The following is a 19,484-nucleotide window of genomic DNA, read 5'->3' as shown; positions in this document are numbered from 1 at the left end:
ATTGCATACATTATAAAAGTGCCAAGAAATACATCGTTGCTTGTACTGAGCATAATTCTGGACAATTCATCGAGGCGAAGTTAAAGATGTCTATGCGTGTTGCTTGCATACTTAAGCCTCATTTGTGAACTTTATTGGTTTACAAAAATACCGGTAAAAAGACGTCCCCCATTCAAAGCTGCCAAATTTTTGCAGTGGCACTCCTTTGGTAGATACATTGTCGCGATCGATGTTTCCATGATAGCTCCGAGTAACATAATCCAAATTTTGGTTGTTCACGTACACGTGGAAGAGTAAACCTATTTGCTAGTTTACAGTAAATGCAATCTTAACTTTTGCAACTTTACTTTCATATGTTGAATGAACATCTCCATTGCCGTCTTTTTACAAAATTTTATATTAAGAGGTCTGGCTCCATGTTTTTGATAATGATGTAATTGTCACCAAAACTTTTGCAAAACTTCGGATATTGTAATAACAGTGAACAGTACTGAAGAGCACAAGGGCAGCGTCATGCCAAATAAATCCTTAAATCATTCATTTGATAAATTCAAGCAATTATGATTACTTGTCTAAGGAATACGAACCAAACTGTAGAACAACTTTGCAAACAAAGTTACTGAAGCAATACACGGTACGTACATTCATTACTAGATTACGATGGACGAAACAAGTCAGAATTGCGATTACGTTTCATAATTTATAATTACTGAGGTTGAGGCACTGATGATGGTGTCGACAATGGGAACAATATTGCCAGTAACATACTTACACGGAACCACCAAAGGTCATCGACTGGGCTACTTCAGGCGCTGGGGGCGCTTCAGGTTTCTTCTTAACGCAGAAATAGACTACGATTCCTGCGACAACAATCAAGACTGCTATCGCTGCTCCAGTCCCTCCTCCAACTATGATCGAAAGGTTGGATTCTTCCTCTGGCAAATCTAATTTGAAGTAGTATTGAAAAAGAAAAAAAGTTGACAATACGGATAATAAGACAAATCGTGGACATTCCAAGTGCACTTGGAATTCGTCTCTTACCGTCGTGTATAACGCCAGTTTGACTTCACCGAGAATTTCCATCCCCATTATATCTTTTGGTGTTTAACTTGAAGCTCGACTTATCTGATATGGAAAGTTTATTCAGCTTGAAAGGCTTTATGGAAAGCAACTCACAAGCTACGACTAAATGAAGAAAAAATTGCCAGTTCGACATTGACAATAAAATGGATATACTGTTTATGTAGTTAGCAAAACGTGCGTGCAACATTTTTGTTCAGAATTTCAGATTGCGTTCATGCAAATACTTGTCTTTCTTCCCTGCCAGTGTACCCCAAACTTATTTTGCATAACTACTGCTGAAAGTCTTTTTCTTAATAGCAACCACCCCTCCCAAGTTCTTCTTTGCCAAGTTCTTCTTTGCCAGGGCCGCTGAAACTGAACATTGTGAACTTCAGGCAGTGCTCGAAAGGTTGGCTCAGTTAACGTTGACCGACAGACAGTCACCCACCCTCCAACTGAAGTCCATAGGTGGCGTAGAATCCTCTGTGGTTCTTGGAGTGATCGGAATGGAAATGGACGAAGAGACTCCGTCCCGTCGACTTGATCTCGGCTTCCACGTTGGAGCCGAAATACTTGCCCATCGACGTCGTGGCGGACTTAGAGCCCCCGTCGAAGACTTCGACGAAATCGCAGCATACTTCAGTGTCAAATTCTTCAAGGTCAAGCTGGAGATAAAAAGACAAGTATGCAAAATAATACCAATGTGTTGTATGAATTTTCACCTGTAATAACTTGGCCACTCTCAATTCATCAACCTTACAGAAGGCAAACAAGGATATGATAGCACTTGTTCTGCAATTCACTGTCCTTGCGCAATTCTATTACGTTTTTTTTATAGAACATGTCACTGCGATAAATCTGTTCGTGCCCATGAAATGGTGGCCTCTCCGCTGGGCGACTGATGCCGTGTGTTATTTGTTTACGTTCGAGCCCGATTGAAAACTGGCCGTATATTGATTAATTCTCTGCAAAAGACAACGACAATCCCAATATATTCAGTCCTTCTCCGTAAACCTTCCACGGTTAAGCAATTAAGCGACATAAAACTTTCCTTTTTCGCCGAGTTCAAGTATTTTAGTGATTAACTGAAATTATAGCTCGCCACATGCTCACTCCGCGTAGCTAATTCGCCAGAATGTCACGTGACGAGAAAATAGATACATTTAGTTCCTACTGAATCGACAAAAGTGACGTCAGAGGGTATTTTTGAAAGACTCTTTCCTAAGGGAGATTTTTCTATACCTAAATTATTAAACATTTTATTTCCTTTTTAACAATATAAAAACTGTACACAAATCAAGCATTTGATATCGGAGCCATCACCAATATTATACCGCAGACGAGTCCGTGGTAAGATCATAGGGAATTGCAACAAAGTCAGTCCCCAGGGGTAGGGGTGTCTTGTCTAAGGACAGGGTTCTTCCTGCTATGGTTTATTTTATTTTAATATGTTTTACTATGATATATATTGCCAATAAAGAGTTATATTACCAACCTTTCTTTTGCAGCTTTGGTGTCTTTGTCTTATGTTAGCGCTGGTTTTGTAGCGATTTCTTTTTCGTATTTACGTCCTTTGACAATCTTTAGCGAAGTTTCGTCACTGTGTTGCGTCTATTATCTTACCAGTTTGATTGCGTAATTCGCTAAGGCAAGCAAGGGTAGTAATTTAGTCTACCGGTATTATCTGAGGAGTTTGAGTGCCTAATTTGCCAAATTAAACGAGGTAAATTACTAATCTGTGGACGCAGTCACCAGATTATCACCGGATTAACTTTGACAGAGTCAACAACGTACGCACCAGCAAGGTATAACTGAAGACATACCTTGCTGGTGCGTCGTTGTTGACTTTGTCAAAGTTAATCCGGTGATAATCTGATGAGAGCGTCCACAGATTAGTAATTTAACCTTGGTTACTTTGGCTAATTAGGCACTCAAACTCATCAGATAATAGACGCAGCATGTTGATAAAACGTATACGCAAGATTGTCAAGGGCAGTGCTAAGCTAAGACCGAAACACCAAAGGCTGTAGAATATATCTTTATTAGCGATACAACGAAACATCTACCCACCCTTGGGGACGGACATGTAGACAACCCCCTGTGGTGAGATAGCAAAACTATTATTCATACATAAAGTAGCTTATACAGTGTCTTACCACAATCCGATTGCCTGCAGATACAGTTATATAGTAATAGCAGTCCTGTTGGTCTGGGTAGTACCCAGGATATGACGGTGAAGCAAAAGAACCTTCGTCGTTGGTGTAGTTTCCTCCACAGCTGCCTAATGGGTATTGTACATCGGTGTACCCCCATGGATCGAGGGTAGTATCCCACCACCACCCGGGAGGAGCTGTTGTTTCCTGCCACCCCAACTGTGTAGTACCTTCGTAGTACCAGTTTGATTCACTTGATTCTGTAGGCAAATTGCAGGAGTTGGCATATTTCAAATTGCTTCGCTGATTTCTCTTCCATGCGTCGATAACAGGAACACCGAAACAATATTATTGTACAAAATTACAGTATTTTTGTAAGAGAAGCTCTAAGGGAGATGGAAATACACTTATTTTTTTTTAACAGTAAGCAAATACAAATTGTCCTCAGCATTTGAACAGCGCCACCACACTAAAACTAACAGGCCGACCTCTAACTGTAGCTCCCGAAAACAATTAACTAGTGCATTGTCGGCGATTGAATACCACACGGTCAGTTTAAGGTGTAAATTTTGTATAATTTTATATACTTGTTACGGATAAGCTGTCAAGTTTTGATACGATGCCTAGTTTTTTTCTGTAAGCTGTACGTTTCGAGCGAATTTTATTTGGTGCATAATAGAGATGTTTTTACATTTAAATTACATAAAATTCTCATACATTTACTTATATATACTCATACATGTGTAACGAGAAGCAGACTCTTAATTGTACGGTAGTAAGATTATGTATCATAATTTGATTTAAAGATTAGATCACAAAACAAAAAAAACCAAAACGATATGAAATATTTCTGCGAATCGCCCAACTATATCGGAGGGAGTCAAGTCATTGTTTGTATGAATCTTACCAAGTTCAATGGCGCGGTAGTCCACATATACTGAGGGTGCACTCATAGCATCCTGATAAATATGAACGTACAAACTTCGCCTCGTAGTCGTGACTCTCATCGTTGCAGTATTATAGTAGATAATGAATTTATCCAGTAGTGCATGTGATTGAGACGCTCCATCAAACGCTTCGATTTCGAACAGGTAGCAACAGACATAAATACGCATGTCTACCTGTGGAATTAAAATATCCATGGATTAAAAGGAATTATATGTCATGTCACATCTTATCTTCTGAACAGGAAAAAAGCATAACGGCCTGTTCTTTCTCGCTGCCGAGAGTGAGGATCCACGCTTGCCTAGAATTTAATATTTTATTTCAGATTTATTTGTTTTTAAAATTCTCTAGGATATACTAAAAAATTATCAGTTTCCACTTTCAATCGCACAGATTTGCCGGCAGAGGGTCCCGAATATGTAAGATCTTAATATTTACAAATAAATTAGTTAGGCCTAAGGTCTGCTAATTAGGGGTGGCCAGTCAGATGATTTTGGGAAAATTGCTACCCGCTGTGTTTTAGGGAGCCTTCAGTAATTACAGGGGGGTGGGCCGAGGGAATTGGGGGAGGGTCACTTTTTAGAAAACAGTTCAAGGGGGAGGGTCACTTGGGGGAGGGTCACTTTTTAGAAAACAGTTCAAGGGGTGGGTCAGTTTTTATAAACATATCTTTGGGGGAGGGTCACTTTTGACAGAAGCTGATTTTATTGCCGAAACTTTAGGCTAATTGTCCGTGTGAAATTTCCTGAATAGGAAATCACCAACAAAATACGTACACATCACTCCATAAGTTTCACAAGCAAAGAAGATGCAATGGTATCCTACATTAAACACCTTGAACAATTAAACTGATAAAGACAAGCGACAAAAACATATGCAACAGGTGGAAAAGTGTATATCAATTATCAAATGTACATAAATGCAAAGATATTGTCAGTTTTATATTGAAAAAATTGTGCATAATTCTCTCATAGACTACCATGTACAGTAAATCAACTTTTCAGTGAAATTCCAAAATCAAATTTCTTGCACAACCATGGACTTATAACCACTCTAGTTTAATCAAAAACATTAATATAAATAATCAAGCACACATACATGCACAGATTTACCTAGTTTTGTATTGAAAAAATTATTCATAGTTTCATCATAGACCGCCATGCATAGTGAATCAACATTTCGGTGAAATTCCAAAATCAAATTTCTTGCACAACCATGGACTTGTAACCACTCTAGTCTAATCAAGAACAATAATGTAAATAATCCAGCATACATAAATGCACAGATTCATCTAATTTTGTACTGAAAAAAAATATTCATAGTTTCATCATAGACCGCGCCATGCATAGTGAATCGACATTTCGGTGAAATTCTAAAATCAAATTTCTTACAAAACCATAGACTTGTAACCACTCTAGTCTAATCAAGAACATTAATATCAATAATCAAGAGTACACAAATGCAAAGATTTACCTATTTTTGTATTGGAAAAAACTATTCATAGTTTCATCATAGACACCATGGATAGTGAACCAACTTTTTAGATGAAATTCACAAATCAATTTCTTGTACACAAATGCACATTTTACTTCCCAATTCAAGCAAAGTACATTTAAATACATTATCAAACATATTATAATATACAGATATAGCATGTTTTGTTGGGGAAAATTGTCAATAATTTGCCTGATAGACTCCATGTATTATGATTTGATATTTTTGGATGAAGCACTAAATCAGCCACATCTTGCCTTCTTATAGTTGCACAAAATATGGTGACCCTCCCTCAAATGTGTGAAATACCACATCTCTTCAAAAACTCTTGCGTGATAAATTGCGACTGTCCCTCCAAAAACACCAGTCTTCCCCTCTGTAATTTTTTGTCGAAAACTAACATAACAATTGAACCAACTCTTATGTAAATTAGCTGATACTGTTTCAGTTATTCCGGGGGGAGAATATCGCAGTGGTTGGGGAGGGGAGGGTCAAGTTTTAGAATGTCGGACAAGGGGGAGGATCACATTTTAGACAGGGGGATAGGGGGAGGTTCACAATTTACGGTACAGGTGTGCGCGAAATTCCTTTTGCCCACCCCCTGTAATTACTGAAGGCTCCCTTACTTTACTCTATATACTAATTTACGGTATTCCGAGCGAAGCAGAAGGGCGCTGCAGGAAACACAGCGTACATTGCTCAAAATCACTTTTTTGTAAAAAATTTTATTTCATTCAATTTGAATTAATTTGTTAACCCAAGATTAAAGTATTGGTTAGGTAGTATTGGTTAGGTTCACCTTTTAGCTAATCAAGCAGTCGTAAGTTGCATGATAAAGAAGAGTAAATTTATGCAAATTTATGCAAATAACGCGATGTCCTGGCTTCTCTTTTCTCTCCAAATTTCAAGCTGTCTGACCAGCAGTTTTGAAGAAGATTTTTAAAGATTTTTGATCAAAAATGACAAAAAATTACCTTAAATATATAAATTGGCATATTTCATCACAATGTGAACAAATCTGTATGAGGTCATCCTGAGGGACTTGTATACCAAATATTAAAGCTGTCAGACCCGCCATTAAGGATAATAGTTTTGCCCAATGATAGGAAAAATAGCCTCAAAAATACAATTTGTTCAAATCTGATTTAGGTTATCCCTGGGGACCAGTACTCTAAATACTAAAGGAATCGGGCCAGTAGTTTTGAAGAAAAAGCTTGGAATATTGGTGGACGCCAGATGACGACGATGGACGACGGACACCGCCACATATCCGCCTAAGCTGACAGCGGAGCTAAAATATGGAATGAGGCTTCATTATTTCGTTTACGTCAGAAACCATAGCTAGTCATTCTTGTATTGGTGCAAATATTCTGATATTAAAGATGTTTGCTGATTAACAATTCGAGGTTGCTTGTCTAAATTCACGGGAAAATATCAAGAAAATCTTAGAAAATACGTAATTATGACTACATGTACGTGTAGAAGTGTATTTTGCAGTCCCGAACGTCTGAGCTACACGTACGCGATGTCTGGTTATCACGTGACAATAAAATGCTACGCTACGCGTCCTGATGGAACGTACCAAACCTCTAAAGTCTGCCACGATTTCATTGGCCCTGCTCGTCCAGTCCCGAAAGCTCGGGGAACTGCAAAACAAACATGATGAACGATGGCTCGTAACAACATAACGATCATCAAATCTTGATTTATATTACACATCTTCAAGTTGTTTTGATATTTGTCATAATGCAATCCAATAAATCTTCATCTCAGTAACCGAAAGTGATATGAAAATTACTTTAGCGTTCCTAGGGTCAACCACAGGCGCTGGGTTCGAAGCCAATATGATAACCTTTTGTGTTGTTATCATAGGGGCTTCGCGTTGAGACGAGCCTAGCGCCTATTGGGTCAACCATGGGTCAATGTTCTCGCTCAGGGCACATTTCGTTGTCTGTTCTCAGGGTAGCCTCATATGCGCGCTCAGAGATTCCCCTTTGCAACTGAGGAAGCAACCTCGAGGAAAGCAAATCTTGGTTCATATAGTCAAAATACAGGGAACTCTGACTGATATAAGTACACATTCAAGTAAATAAAAAATTGAAAAATAAAAAAAAATTGAAAAAAGGTAAAAAAGGAAAAAAAAATAGACCGAGTAAACAAAACAAGTAAACAAAAACAAACAAATAAACAGGCAAACAAACAAACGAGTGACGAATCAATTTGTGAGACTTCCATGAAACAGAGTGGATTCACCTTGCTATTGAATGGTCCTCCTTTCTGTACACAGGGAACTTTGACTGAATAACTATACACTGCAAGATCCGAGGTGCAAACTTTTTATAGACTACCCCTTCGCTACGTATTTAGGTGTTGCGAGTGTAGCGAATGCTAGGAAAACAAGTCTAATTACAGTGAAATATATCAATGCGCAGCCTATTTTAGATGGGACTATTTTCACATAGAGAGTCTGGTATGGAACAGCTCGGTCTTGCCATCGATTTACATATCGTGAATAATTATGCCTTTAAGAAGAGAAAGAAAGTTGAGAGTAGTAAAAGAGAGAGGGTCACCTGAACTTCGTTTAAAGGACCAGGGACCCCTACAAATAATTTAAAAACTATACTAGGGTACGTTGGTGATTGATGAAAGCTAAAACATGATAATTTTCAAGATATGTTGAGGTGATGCATGTAGATATTAAGTATGGAATAGAACGGTAAAGTTGTAAAAGAGCAGTCGCGTCGTTACTCGCCAGAGAGACACCCATCTTGTAGCGTAGTTAAGAACGTGTAGCGAGGTGTAACCAAGTGTAGGAGTAAAATTTTTATGAAAATTGGAGAAGGGGGTGTAGCGGACGTAACGAAGTGTAGCGAGGTGTTAGAGGCTGTAAGATGGTCACTTTTTACTCGCCAGAGAGACACCCATCTTGTAGCGTAGTTAAGAACGTGTAGCGAGGTGTAACCAAGTGTAGGAGTAAATTTTTGTGAAAATTGGAGAAGGGGGTGTAGCGGACGTAACGAAGTGTAGCGAGGTGTTAGGGGCTGTAAGATGGTCACTTTTTACTCGCCAGAGAGACACCCATCTTGTAGCGTAGTTAAGAACGTGTAGCGAGGTGTAACCAAGTGTAGGAGTAAAATTTTGTGAAAATTGGAGAAGGGGGTGTAGCGGACGTAAACGAAGTGTAGCGAGGTGTAATAGGCTGTAAGATGGTCACTTTTTACTCGCCAGAGAGACACCCATCTTGTAGCGTAGTTAAGAACGTGTAGCGAGGTGTAACCAAGTGTAGGAGTAAAATTTTTGTGAAAATTGGAGAAGGGGTGTAGCGGACGTAACGAAGTGTAGCGAGGTGTTAGGGGCTGTAAGATGGTCACTTTTTTACTCGCCAGAGAGACACCCATCTTGTAGCGTAGTTAAGAACGTGTAGCGAGGTGTAACCAGGTGTAGGAGTAAAATTTTTTGAAATTGGAGAAGGGGGTGTAGCGGACGTAACGAAGTGTAGCGAGGTGTAATGGCTGTAAGATGGTCACTTTTTACTCGCCAGAGAGACACCCATCTTGTAGCGTAGTTAAGAACGTGTAGCGAGGTGTAACCAAGTGTAGGAGTAAAATTTTGTGAAAATTGGAGAAGGGGGTGTAGCGGACGTAACGAAGTGTAGCGAGGTGTAATAGGCTGTAAGATGGTCACTTTTTACTCGCCAGAGAGACACCCATCTTGTAGCGTAGTTAAGAACGTGTAGCGAGGTGTAACCAAGTGTAGGAGTAAAATTTTTATGAAAATGGAGAAGGGGGTGTAGCGAACGTAACGAAGTGTAGCGAGGTGTTAGGGGCTGTAAGATGGTCACTTTTTTACTCGCCAGAGAGACACCCATCTTGTAGCGTAGTTAAGAACGTGTAGCGAGGTGTAACCAGGTGTAGGAGTAAAATTTTTATGAAAATGGAGAAGGGGGGTAGCGGACGTAACGAAGTGTAGCGAGGTGTAATAGGCTGTAAGATGGTCACTTTTTACTCGCCAGAGAGACACCCATCCTGTAGCGTAGTTAAGAACGTGTAGCGAGGTGTAACCAAGTGTAGGAGTAAAATTTTGTGAAAATTGGAGAAGGGGGTGTAGCGGACGTAACGAAGTGTAGCGAGGTGTTAGGGGCTGTAAGATGGTCACTTTTTACTCGCCAGAGAGACACCCATCTTGTAGCGTAGTTAAGAACGTGTAGCGAGGTGTAACCAAGTCTAGGAGTAAAATTTTGTGAAAATTGGAGAAGGGGGTGTAGCGAACGTAACGAAGTGTAGCGAGGTGTAAGGGGCTGTAAGATGGTCACTTTATTGAGGGAGAGGGGGTTTAAGAATGTAGCTGCGTTTTCATGATGTTAATTCAAGTAATACAACAAAAAGTTACAGAGTGTTGTTAAAAATGTTTACAAAATTACTCGAACATATTTAATTTGAAAAATTGTCACTTGTATAGTGCCCTGTAGCCTCTATAGAGAACCTTTCAGATTATTCAAATAACAGAAAATTCCCCAAAACGTCATTCTTTCTTCTTCGACCTAAACCCTCGATCTTAGGTAAATTCTGTAACCTTCGTACGGAGCTATTTAACCTCTCGAAGGCATGGCACTGTGAAGCTCACCGAGCACTCGCACATGCGTAATTATTAACAAAAACACTTCATATAGTACGCAAATACAAACACAGCAACTAACTTATACATCGGTAAATTGTGAAATAGATAGCCTTCCGACTGTAAGTGCATAAATTGGTTCTTAAGATCGATGCCCTTACATTATCAGGAAGAGCATTTTCAATAAGGCATATTTTTGTCAGAAAACACTGATAGTTCATCAAAATTTGTGACATAGAGCAGCTTTTGAAAGGATATTATTGTATTATTGCTCTGTGACAGTGATTAACTTGAAGAGGATAAATCATCAAAGTAAACCGCGTATTTAAAGAAATGGCGTCTTTATCAAGAACAACAAGTGGAACTGAATTAAAGCGCAGTGGTCGTCGCACTGCGCATGCTCCTGAGGGGTTCCCCCCCTTGTTGACAACATATCCGAGAATGCCGCATGAGGTTACGGGTTGATTATTATGTTTGCGATATTGTCGATAATATGGCGGCTGATTTGTCACAAGCATACCACCTTTCCAAATCTAACACGCAATAAAAGGTCAATTAATCTGAGTTAAATATCTTCTGAATATTGAACAGTAATTACACGCTGGATTGAGATCACATTTGATCATGATTTCCTTGAATCAGTTGAACGGGCCTCGCTCGAGCCATGGAGCTGAGTGTATGTCAACGCGGTGACCTTCTCCATTATCGAAGCAACAACACCTCCCTTGTGCTGCTCTGGCTTGCCGATCATGGTCTTGAGTGTAATATTTGTGTTTAGGCATTGTGCTTGTTCCTGGTCTTCATATATATACAATGTTGATCATTTTAGTGATGCATTTTTACTGTGCTGTACATAGCATTGTGTACAACCAGCGTGACCGCGTGATCAAACCCATTTGTTCACTGTGACTGCGTGCAGTAAACTCGGCGACATAATGTGCAGAGTGTCTCAATGTTCGTAGCCTTACATGAGTTCATAGATAGAAATACACCACTGAAGTTCGTTTCCGATCTCAATATTTTACTATTGCATGATGTTGAGTCTTACAAAGGCGTTAACAAAGTGAGGGACCGCCCCATCTCACTCCAATTGAAGTTGGCAAGACTTCTGTTTACAAACATTTATGTTTATCAACAAAAAAATCGCGCACGGGCAGCGCGACGACCACTGCGCTTTAAATTTCCTAAATACCACTCATACGTCATGAATCGGCTCTTCAATATATTTCATTTGCAATTTACTCAAACAATGACAATGAGAATGCAACATCGACGATGGACAGAGAGACAGACACTGAACAAATTAGGAAAATACATGTACAGCTGTTTTGCAGTAAAACAACGAAAACATCAAGAAGCCTCAGATCAGAGTGCCATGCACCAAAAGATGAAACTTCTCTATAAAATCATAAACATTGCGGAAGGTGGTACACGGATCGGTATTAGCTGTTCAGTGTCTGTTTTCTCTGAAACAACAGCACTCAATAGCTTGAAATTTAATTTTCAAGTGTACATGCAGGTTTGGTCTATGACAGTTTTTCTGAGATATTAATGTTATAGCTCAAGAAATATGAAATTGAGTTCGAACAAGAAAAGAATTAATAAAAAAAGCCAAAACTACCCGACCAAGATTTGTTTACATTTTCCCAAAATATAGCCTTACTGGGTGGCAAACCTAAGTTGTTTAAGGAAAAGCCAAGTTGATCAATTGGTATACAAATAAACATAGGGAGTGATCGCTCTATGACTTTAAATTTTGTCATTTATTTTATGTTGTTGTTGTGCTAGTTTGCTGAACCAAGTTGATGACATAACTAATAGGCAATGGTTCTACTCCGGAATAAAAAGGACGCGATGTGTTCTACAGACTCAGTACGCCCAATAATCACGTGATGCCGGTACAAACAAGCCCACATGTGTACAAACGCGTATGGAAATACACGCACGTCTATGCGCGTTTGCGCACATGGCTTTGTTTGTACCGTGGTCGATTCGAATTCCGGGTTTGGCCTATTGTACAAACATAATCCTAATAGTAATAAAAAATTCTAAAATAAGAAAGTATTTTCGTCGTATGAGCAAACTGTCGTTGCAAACAGCATTTTCATCTTTTTGTGTCCAAAAAATTTAGTTTGATCCTGAAAGGGGCTGAAAACATACTCAATTCCGTACAACTTGAAATTATAAAGGTGGGTTGATCATGTCAAATGAGGGAATGGAAGGGATAGGAACAGGAATACCCGTGGTGTGCCGAATATGACTCCGTTCTACGACTAGGGCGATGTTCGGCCTCTGAAATAAACCATTCCATAGACAGATTGAAATATATGTGAGATGACAACTTTCACACCTCGGGTAGCATTCATTGATTAACCGATCGACCGGTAAGTTATAGGGTTGACCAGCTTCTTTGATAATGAGTCATGCTGTCGAGCGTCTGCAATGTCGCATTTGTCGTAGAAAAGGCGATACAATCTATACAAATAGAAAAAAGAAATTAGGCTAATCATCAATTTTCAAACGTTTCTTCACGTTGATGAAGCGCGCTTTGGCCCTTTTCGAAATGAACAAGTTTTCAACGCCGGTGAAACTATGAGAAATTGGTAAAAACTCTTGTGAAGATGGTACTTTGCGGACAGTCAGTATTTTCATATACAAATGTCATTGTAAATGATAGTTATCTTAGAAAAGTGTCTATTTTCATTGATGTTAGGTAACTTGTGTGATGCCGATCACCTTTCAAAACTGCAGGTGGGAATTGGCGACTGCAACCTTATTTCCAATTTGCCATTTTCCGACTTCCTATTTGAGTTTAGGAGTGGTCTATGCTAAGAAGAGGCGGAGCACGAGACGAGTTATCATGACAACTAGATTGATGTCTAAGCATTCCGCGAATATTACGATTAAGCTAATCACAATTTCATGAATGTTTCATCGTTACATTCCTGGCACTTCGCCACCTAATTATGAATCAGCCTATTCCCGACAGTGTACATATTTGGAAGTATATCCGATATAAATGAAAGGATTGACATGATTTAATTGTTCATTTTCGCCACCGGTATGCTCATGCAACTTCTCCGGTGCAAAATTAATATATGAAGTTGATCAACGGACCGCGCTCTATCATTTCGTTTAAAATACTAGCGCTCCTTTCGTACCTTATTACTGTGATGAGGGAACTAATAAATTGTACATATTTTAGAAATATATTTTTTACTATAACCCAAATGGGATTCGAACCCCCACACACTCACGGCAACATCGCCTAGCTGCTAGGCCTCACACAAAACCAGTCGGCTACCGTTTCCAAGAACATTAATTTAAATAATTTTATTCAGCCACAGGAAGTTTTTCCTATATCTTGAAATGCCATGACGGTCAAGATATTTAACATCGGGACTGTAAAGATGTTCACCTTGACTGAGTTCCTGCTGCTCCTCCCGGTTTACGTTGAACCGTTGGCTGTCGAAATTGAGATGCCAACACTCCGCTGTTATCATCTGCTGAGCCGTAATATCCACTAAAAAATCAAATCTGCGAAAGTTGAAACATTAATTGACTTGCGGGAGGTCAGACTTGTAGTCAAAACGAATGACACCACACTAGATCCAAGCACACCTGATAGCCACCACACTGGTTGATAATATTAGTGATATATGTCAACGTCACTGTTTGGTTCATTGTTTTGATTGATTTCGAGGTGTCCATTATTTACGTTCCGGAGGGAATTCCCAGTAGACCACGCCTAAACTCTAATAGAAATTAGGATATGGTTGACTTTTGGAAAGTAAGAAAATAATCAGGTGTTAGCTAAGCAGCATTTGAAAAAGATATGATTTTCAAATATTGAATGAAGTTTTCCAAGCAAAATTCTGATTTGCCGCAATGTACCATCCTCACCAGTCCTTTTCCCTATTTCTCACACTTTAACTTGTGGCAAAATTTAATATATTTAGAAAAAGGCTGAAATGCTCTTCATCTGCTCGCCTAAAATATTTTAAATTAAATTTTGATAATTACCCTTCATTTTATTTTTTAATTGAATAGCTACATTAGAAAATGAACTCACTGCAAAGTTCCACGGATTCGATACTCGGCGCGCTTGCCCTTTTTCTTTCTTTCACGATACACAGTAAACCGGCCGTTACAATTTCCATTTGCACTTTTAAATGGTTTTCAAACCTATACACTCAGAGTCTAGTCTTGCGTTTAGCCGAGCGTTGTCAGTGGGTTAGAAAAACGAAGTATGGTCTCCGTTCTTTCGAGTTGACAAGCAACCTTGCTATTTTAGTTGTACAATAAAACGGCTTTTGTTCCGTTTTTTCATGTAAGATTTACACCTTCAGATACGCATCGTGTGTAAGGGATAAGGCGAATATAATATTTCGTTTCTTGCGTTATTCAAGTTGGAGGATATGGCCCCAATGTTTTCGCCCATAAAAGCGTCAATGTTTCTGTAACGTTGGCTCAAGCAACGAGTTTTCATTCATCTGTTCAACTGTCAGGACTCAATGGGTTTATTTATAGAATGAAATGCGTCTATTTCCTTTGTAAATTCATGGAACCTCACTTGAGATTATTCTTGTTACAGAAGAGGAATAGGAGAAAGATGGACTAATGCAACTTTTAATTTCCTACTGTACTTATTTATTGTTGTACTGTTACAGTATGGGAAATAAACGACGTACTGTGATACAAACTTGAGAAGAGAGCTGGGAGGGTTATATTGGTAGTACATGTTACGGTGTCTTCTCGCTTCCTTCTTTCACGTCAATGGGCTATCTATGGATTTACTTATTAATTATTTTGTCGCTGTTCAGACATTTAAAATAATGAATGGTTTTTCACCTGATTATTTACAGTTTCCGCGTTTTTAGATGTATCATTTCAATACTCGAAGTTCTGGCAACGCTGATTTGTACATTCCATCTTTTCAGACAGCAGCTAGATATGTAGTTTGTACTTCTACAATTGGATATAGTATTCCTTCGTCTATGTAGGAATACCGAAAGTTTGCCACAGTTCAAAGCGCAGTTACGTAGTTTTGTAAATGATAAGTTTAAGAAAAAAGGCTTCGATTAGATTTCATTTGTTATTGTTAACTTTTGTATTTTATATTAAATAAAGTCAAATTTGTATTTTCCTTATTTTGCACTCGGAAGTCTCTGATGTAAATTATGATTTCAAATGGCAGAAAATGTAAATATGTAAACTATTTACAACCTTGATACACATAAACATCGATCTCGTCATCCCTGAGGAGAGAGAGAGAGAGAGAGAGAGAGAGAGAGAGAGAGAGAGAGAGAGAGAGAGAGAGAGAGAGAGAGAGAGAGAGAGAATTGAAAAGCCTATGGAATGTACTTGTTGGAGACCAAACCTGCTAAAATCACCTTCAGCTTTGCTATTCAATACCAAATACAGTTTTAAATTACCATAGAAAATGCTTACTAAATAACCACATTGTATACTCTATGTTCCTGAAGGTATAAAATAAGAACAAGTTTTTTCACAGTATTTATTAATTTTGTTCACGTCATCACAATCTGAATATATAATGGTACTGAACTCAATGGAACTTTCATGCCAAATTTCAACCAGCATCGGAAGTGATTGTTGTAGGGATATTTTTACCAAGATCGACAAAGAAAAATAATAAAAATATCAGAATTGTTTATCTCATTCTAACATGCAATGTATGTATGACAACATTTGTAGGGATTTACAAACCTAATTTCCAATCAATACAAGGAACTATTTCTGTATTTTTTCCCGTCAAAAATTCCGAAAAAAACTTCACAAAAACACAAAATTGAAGATATTTCTCTGAAGCTAGAGCCTCTTATGTTATATAGAGAATTTTTGTGACATATGTGTTGATGAAGGAGGACATCTTTGACAACCATGCCAGGCTAGCCTGACCAAAAATGGCAAAAATAGCTGCAAAAATACTTGATTACATATGTCATCATAATTTTGACATATTAAAATAATCGCAATCATACCAATCCAAGATCATCCATGGGAATATGTCTACTGAATATCAAAGTTATCAGACGAGTACTTTTTGAGAAACAATTATTTAAACCAAAAATGACAAAAATTTTCCCCAAAATACAAAATTGTGGATATCATCAGACTTTCAATACATCACATTTCGATTAAGCTTATGAACCATTATACCAAATATCAAAGCTATCATATGAGTAGTTTTTTGACCAAAAATTTTGAGAAAATGCCCAAATATTACCAACAAGAGAATTTCACTACAATTTGGATAAACTTGACTATAGTCATCCAATGGAACATGGATACCAACTTTCAAAGCAATCGGACAAGCCGTCTCAGGGAAATTTTTTTGACTAAACACTGAAAAAAAGCAAGTCATTGACAATGACATAGTCCCCACTTGTAATAGGAGTATTAGTCTTGATGGGGCAGGGAAATGTGGTCATTAAGAAGTATCACTGGAGTGTATATGTTGAGATCTATGGGCACATAGGTCTATGTCGTTGTTCCCAATTTGAAACACATGAGGCATGTCTCAGTTGTGGTTCTAAATCGGGAAAAAAGATCAGACCTCTAGCTGTATTGGCCAGCCAAGAATGGCATATGTGCATAATAAATGAGGTACAAGATGTGACATCTGAAGGTCTAACATCCTATCAAAATTGGAGGGTATAGAACTTGTATATATATATATATATATATATATATATATATAATATATATATATATATATATATATATATATATATATATAATATATATAATATGTAATCAAGGTCAAAGGTCATCGAGGTCACGTGACATTTTCAAAAAAAAATTGTATTGCTAATTAATCCCTACATACCAAAAATCAGACCTCTAGCTCTATTCGCTTGCCCAGAATTAGATATGTGCATAATTAATGAGGTACAGTATGTGCCGTCATAAGGTCTCCCATCATACCAAATATGAAGGGTGTACCACGTGTGGTTACTGAGTTATGGACAAATATGTATATTTCAGGTCAAAGGTCATTGAGGTCACATGACATTTTGTCAAAAAAATTGTATTGCTAAGTTATCCCTTTATACCAAAAATCAGACATCCAGCTCTATTGGCTCGCTCAAATTAGATATGCACATAATTAATGAGGTACAATAGGTGGCGTCATAAGGTGTCCCATCACACCATATATGAAGGGTGTAGCACTTGTGGTTACTACGTTATGGACAAATATGTATATTTCAGGTCAAAGGTCACTGAGGTCACGTGACATTTTGTCAAAATATCCGAGATAACTGCGTGAACGGATGGACGAACAGATGGAGGAACGGACTGACATGACCCAATCTATAAGCCCCCTTGACTTCATCCAGGGGACTAAAAACTGTGTCACTCCATCCTTTTTGCAATATGAATACGATGAGAAATGGAGTTTTAAACAAAAAAGTCCTCTAACACGGCCAAATTTGATCGCATTGTGAAACAAATCGACGTGCATCTGTATGGGGTAGGGTACTGTCCTTGTGCAAAGTTTGAAAGAAATTGACCAGGGCATGTCTGAGATATCTGCGTTAACAGACGGACGCACAGACGTACGCACTGACAGACTGACGGACAGACATGACCCAATCTAAAAGTCCCCGGACTTCGTCCGTGGGGACTAATAACCCCAAAAATGCAAACATACATATTCACCTCAATTTGTACACTCCTTACTCTGTAACTTACTTAGTATACCTAAAGGAACCTGCGTACACCACGTTTCAACCCAATACGACCTAAGGTTACAGAGTTTAGCAAGCTGCCGCATTTTTCCTTTATTCCCCTAATTTGCATATTTTTGGCACTGACATTTGAACATATTCTCAACTACACCCCTGGGTGCACCTGTACTTGAAATGCTAAGATGGTAGGTGCTGCGGTTTAGGAGTTTCTAATCTTAATTGACATACATACACACACACACACGCACACACACACGCACGCACCCAAACACACATACAGACATACATACATACTTACATACACAGATATGCAAATGAACTGATTCATCTTATAAGATAGCCTCTCACTGATTTTGTACATATACCAAATGTGAGGTAAAAATGTTTCTGTTTCCTGAAAACCATGGCTTTCTGAAAATCTTAGAGAAATTGCAATAAATTTGCCTGTTTCCATGAAAAATTCAACAAGTGAAATTCCACACTGAAAGATCTACATCTGTACATCATTTTTTAGGAACTGTGCTGTGACGTGTTATCAAATTTGATGCAGTATTTCTTAACGTATTACGCTTATAAGTAAATTTCATTAAATATGCAAATTAGACCTTAATTATCATGATACTGATAAATGTCTTTGCACACTATTACAGGACTAGATTTTGTAAACTTTGCAGAATTTCTATACACATCTTAATTATGAAAATTCATCAAATATGCAAATTAGCAATTAATTGACTTAACACTGCTAAATGCCATTGCACACTATGGTGGTCCTGGGAGATCAACATCTGTACCACATTAGTCAAATTTGATGCAGGATTCCTTACATTACACTTATCATAAATATTCATTAAATATGCAAATTTGCAATAAATTGACAAAATACTGATGTAAATCTTTGTCTGTTATCAGAGTTGTGTGACCAACACCAGTACTAAATTTCATCACCATCTTTCTAGAAACCTAGCTTTTCAAAATTCACTAATCATGCAATTTAGTACTAATTATTCACGCCACGCCAAAAACAATGGTTTTGCATATGTATTTCATAGTTTTATGTCCTTGTACCAAGTATGAAAAGAATTGGCTCAGGCATGTCTGAGATACCTGCATGCACAAATGCACAGACTCATGCAACCGTAAGTCCCTCACTGAACTTACCTCCGTGGGGACTAAATGTGTGTACACAATGCAACAAGACCTCTAATATGTGATATTTCTTTGAAAAAATATCATATAGAAAATGTATTTTTACTGTACATAGAAAGATAACTGATATTTTTTTTGGAGAATATACATTTTCATGACACGTAAACGTTTACTTAAATTTTTCTTGAAAACATTAATGCTTTCTATGATAAAATATGCATAATATCTCTGACACATTGAAATTGGTGGGATTCAAGATTGATCAACTTGCCATTTGGCACAGTGTATGAATGTGATATTCAAGATGGCTTACATCTATTTGAATAATACATGACAATACATTTTAAAAAAC

General features: G+C 38.0%; 1 protein-coding gene across 1 annotated transcript in view; it reads right to left on the bottom strand.

The window, feature by feature from the left end:
* Window positions 1-3,563: 3,563 nt before the first annotated feature.
* LOC139148518 (neuropilin-2-like) overlaps window positions 3,564-19,484 on the bottom strand; it is a 64,422-nt gene continuing 48,501 nt past the window's right edge. The window contains exons 4-5 of the mRNA XM_070720008.1: window positions 4,123-4,336; window positions 3,564-3,601 (exon numbers count right to left, since the gene is read on the bottom strand). Coding sequence (XP_070576109.1) covers window positions 3,564-3,601; window positions 4,123-4,336 — 252 coding nt within the window. The remainder of the gene's footprint in view (window positions 3,602-4,122; window positions 4,337-19,484) is intronic.

Source organism: Ptychodera flava, chromosome 13, assembly GCF_041260155.1.
Source record: "Ptychodera flava strain L36383 chromosome 13, AS_Pfla_20210202, whole genome shotgun sequence".
In the NCBI taxonomy this organism is placed as follows: domain Eukaryota; kingdom Metazoa; phylum Hemichordata; class Enteropneusta; family Ptychoderidae; genus Ptychodera; species Ptychodera flava.
This window is presented reverse-complemented; position numbering and strand designations above follow the sequence as displayed.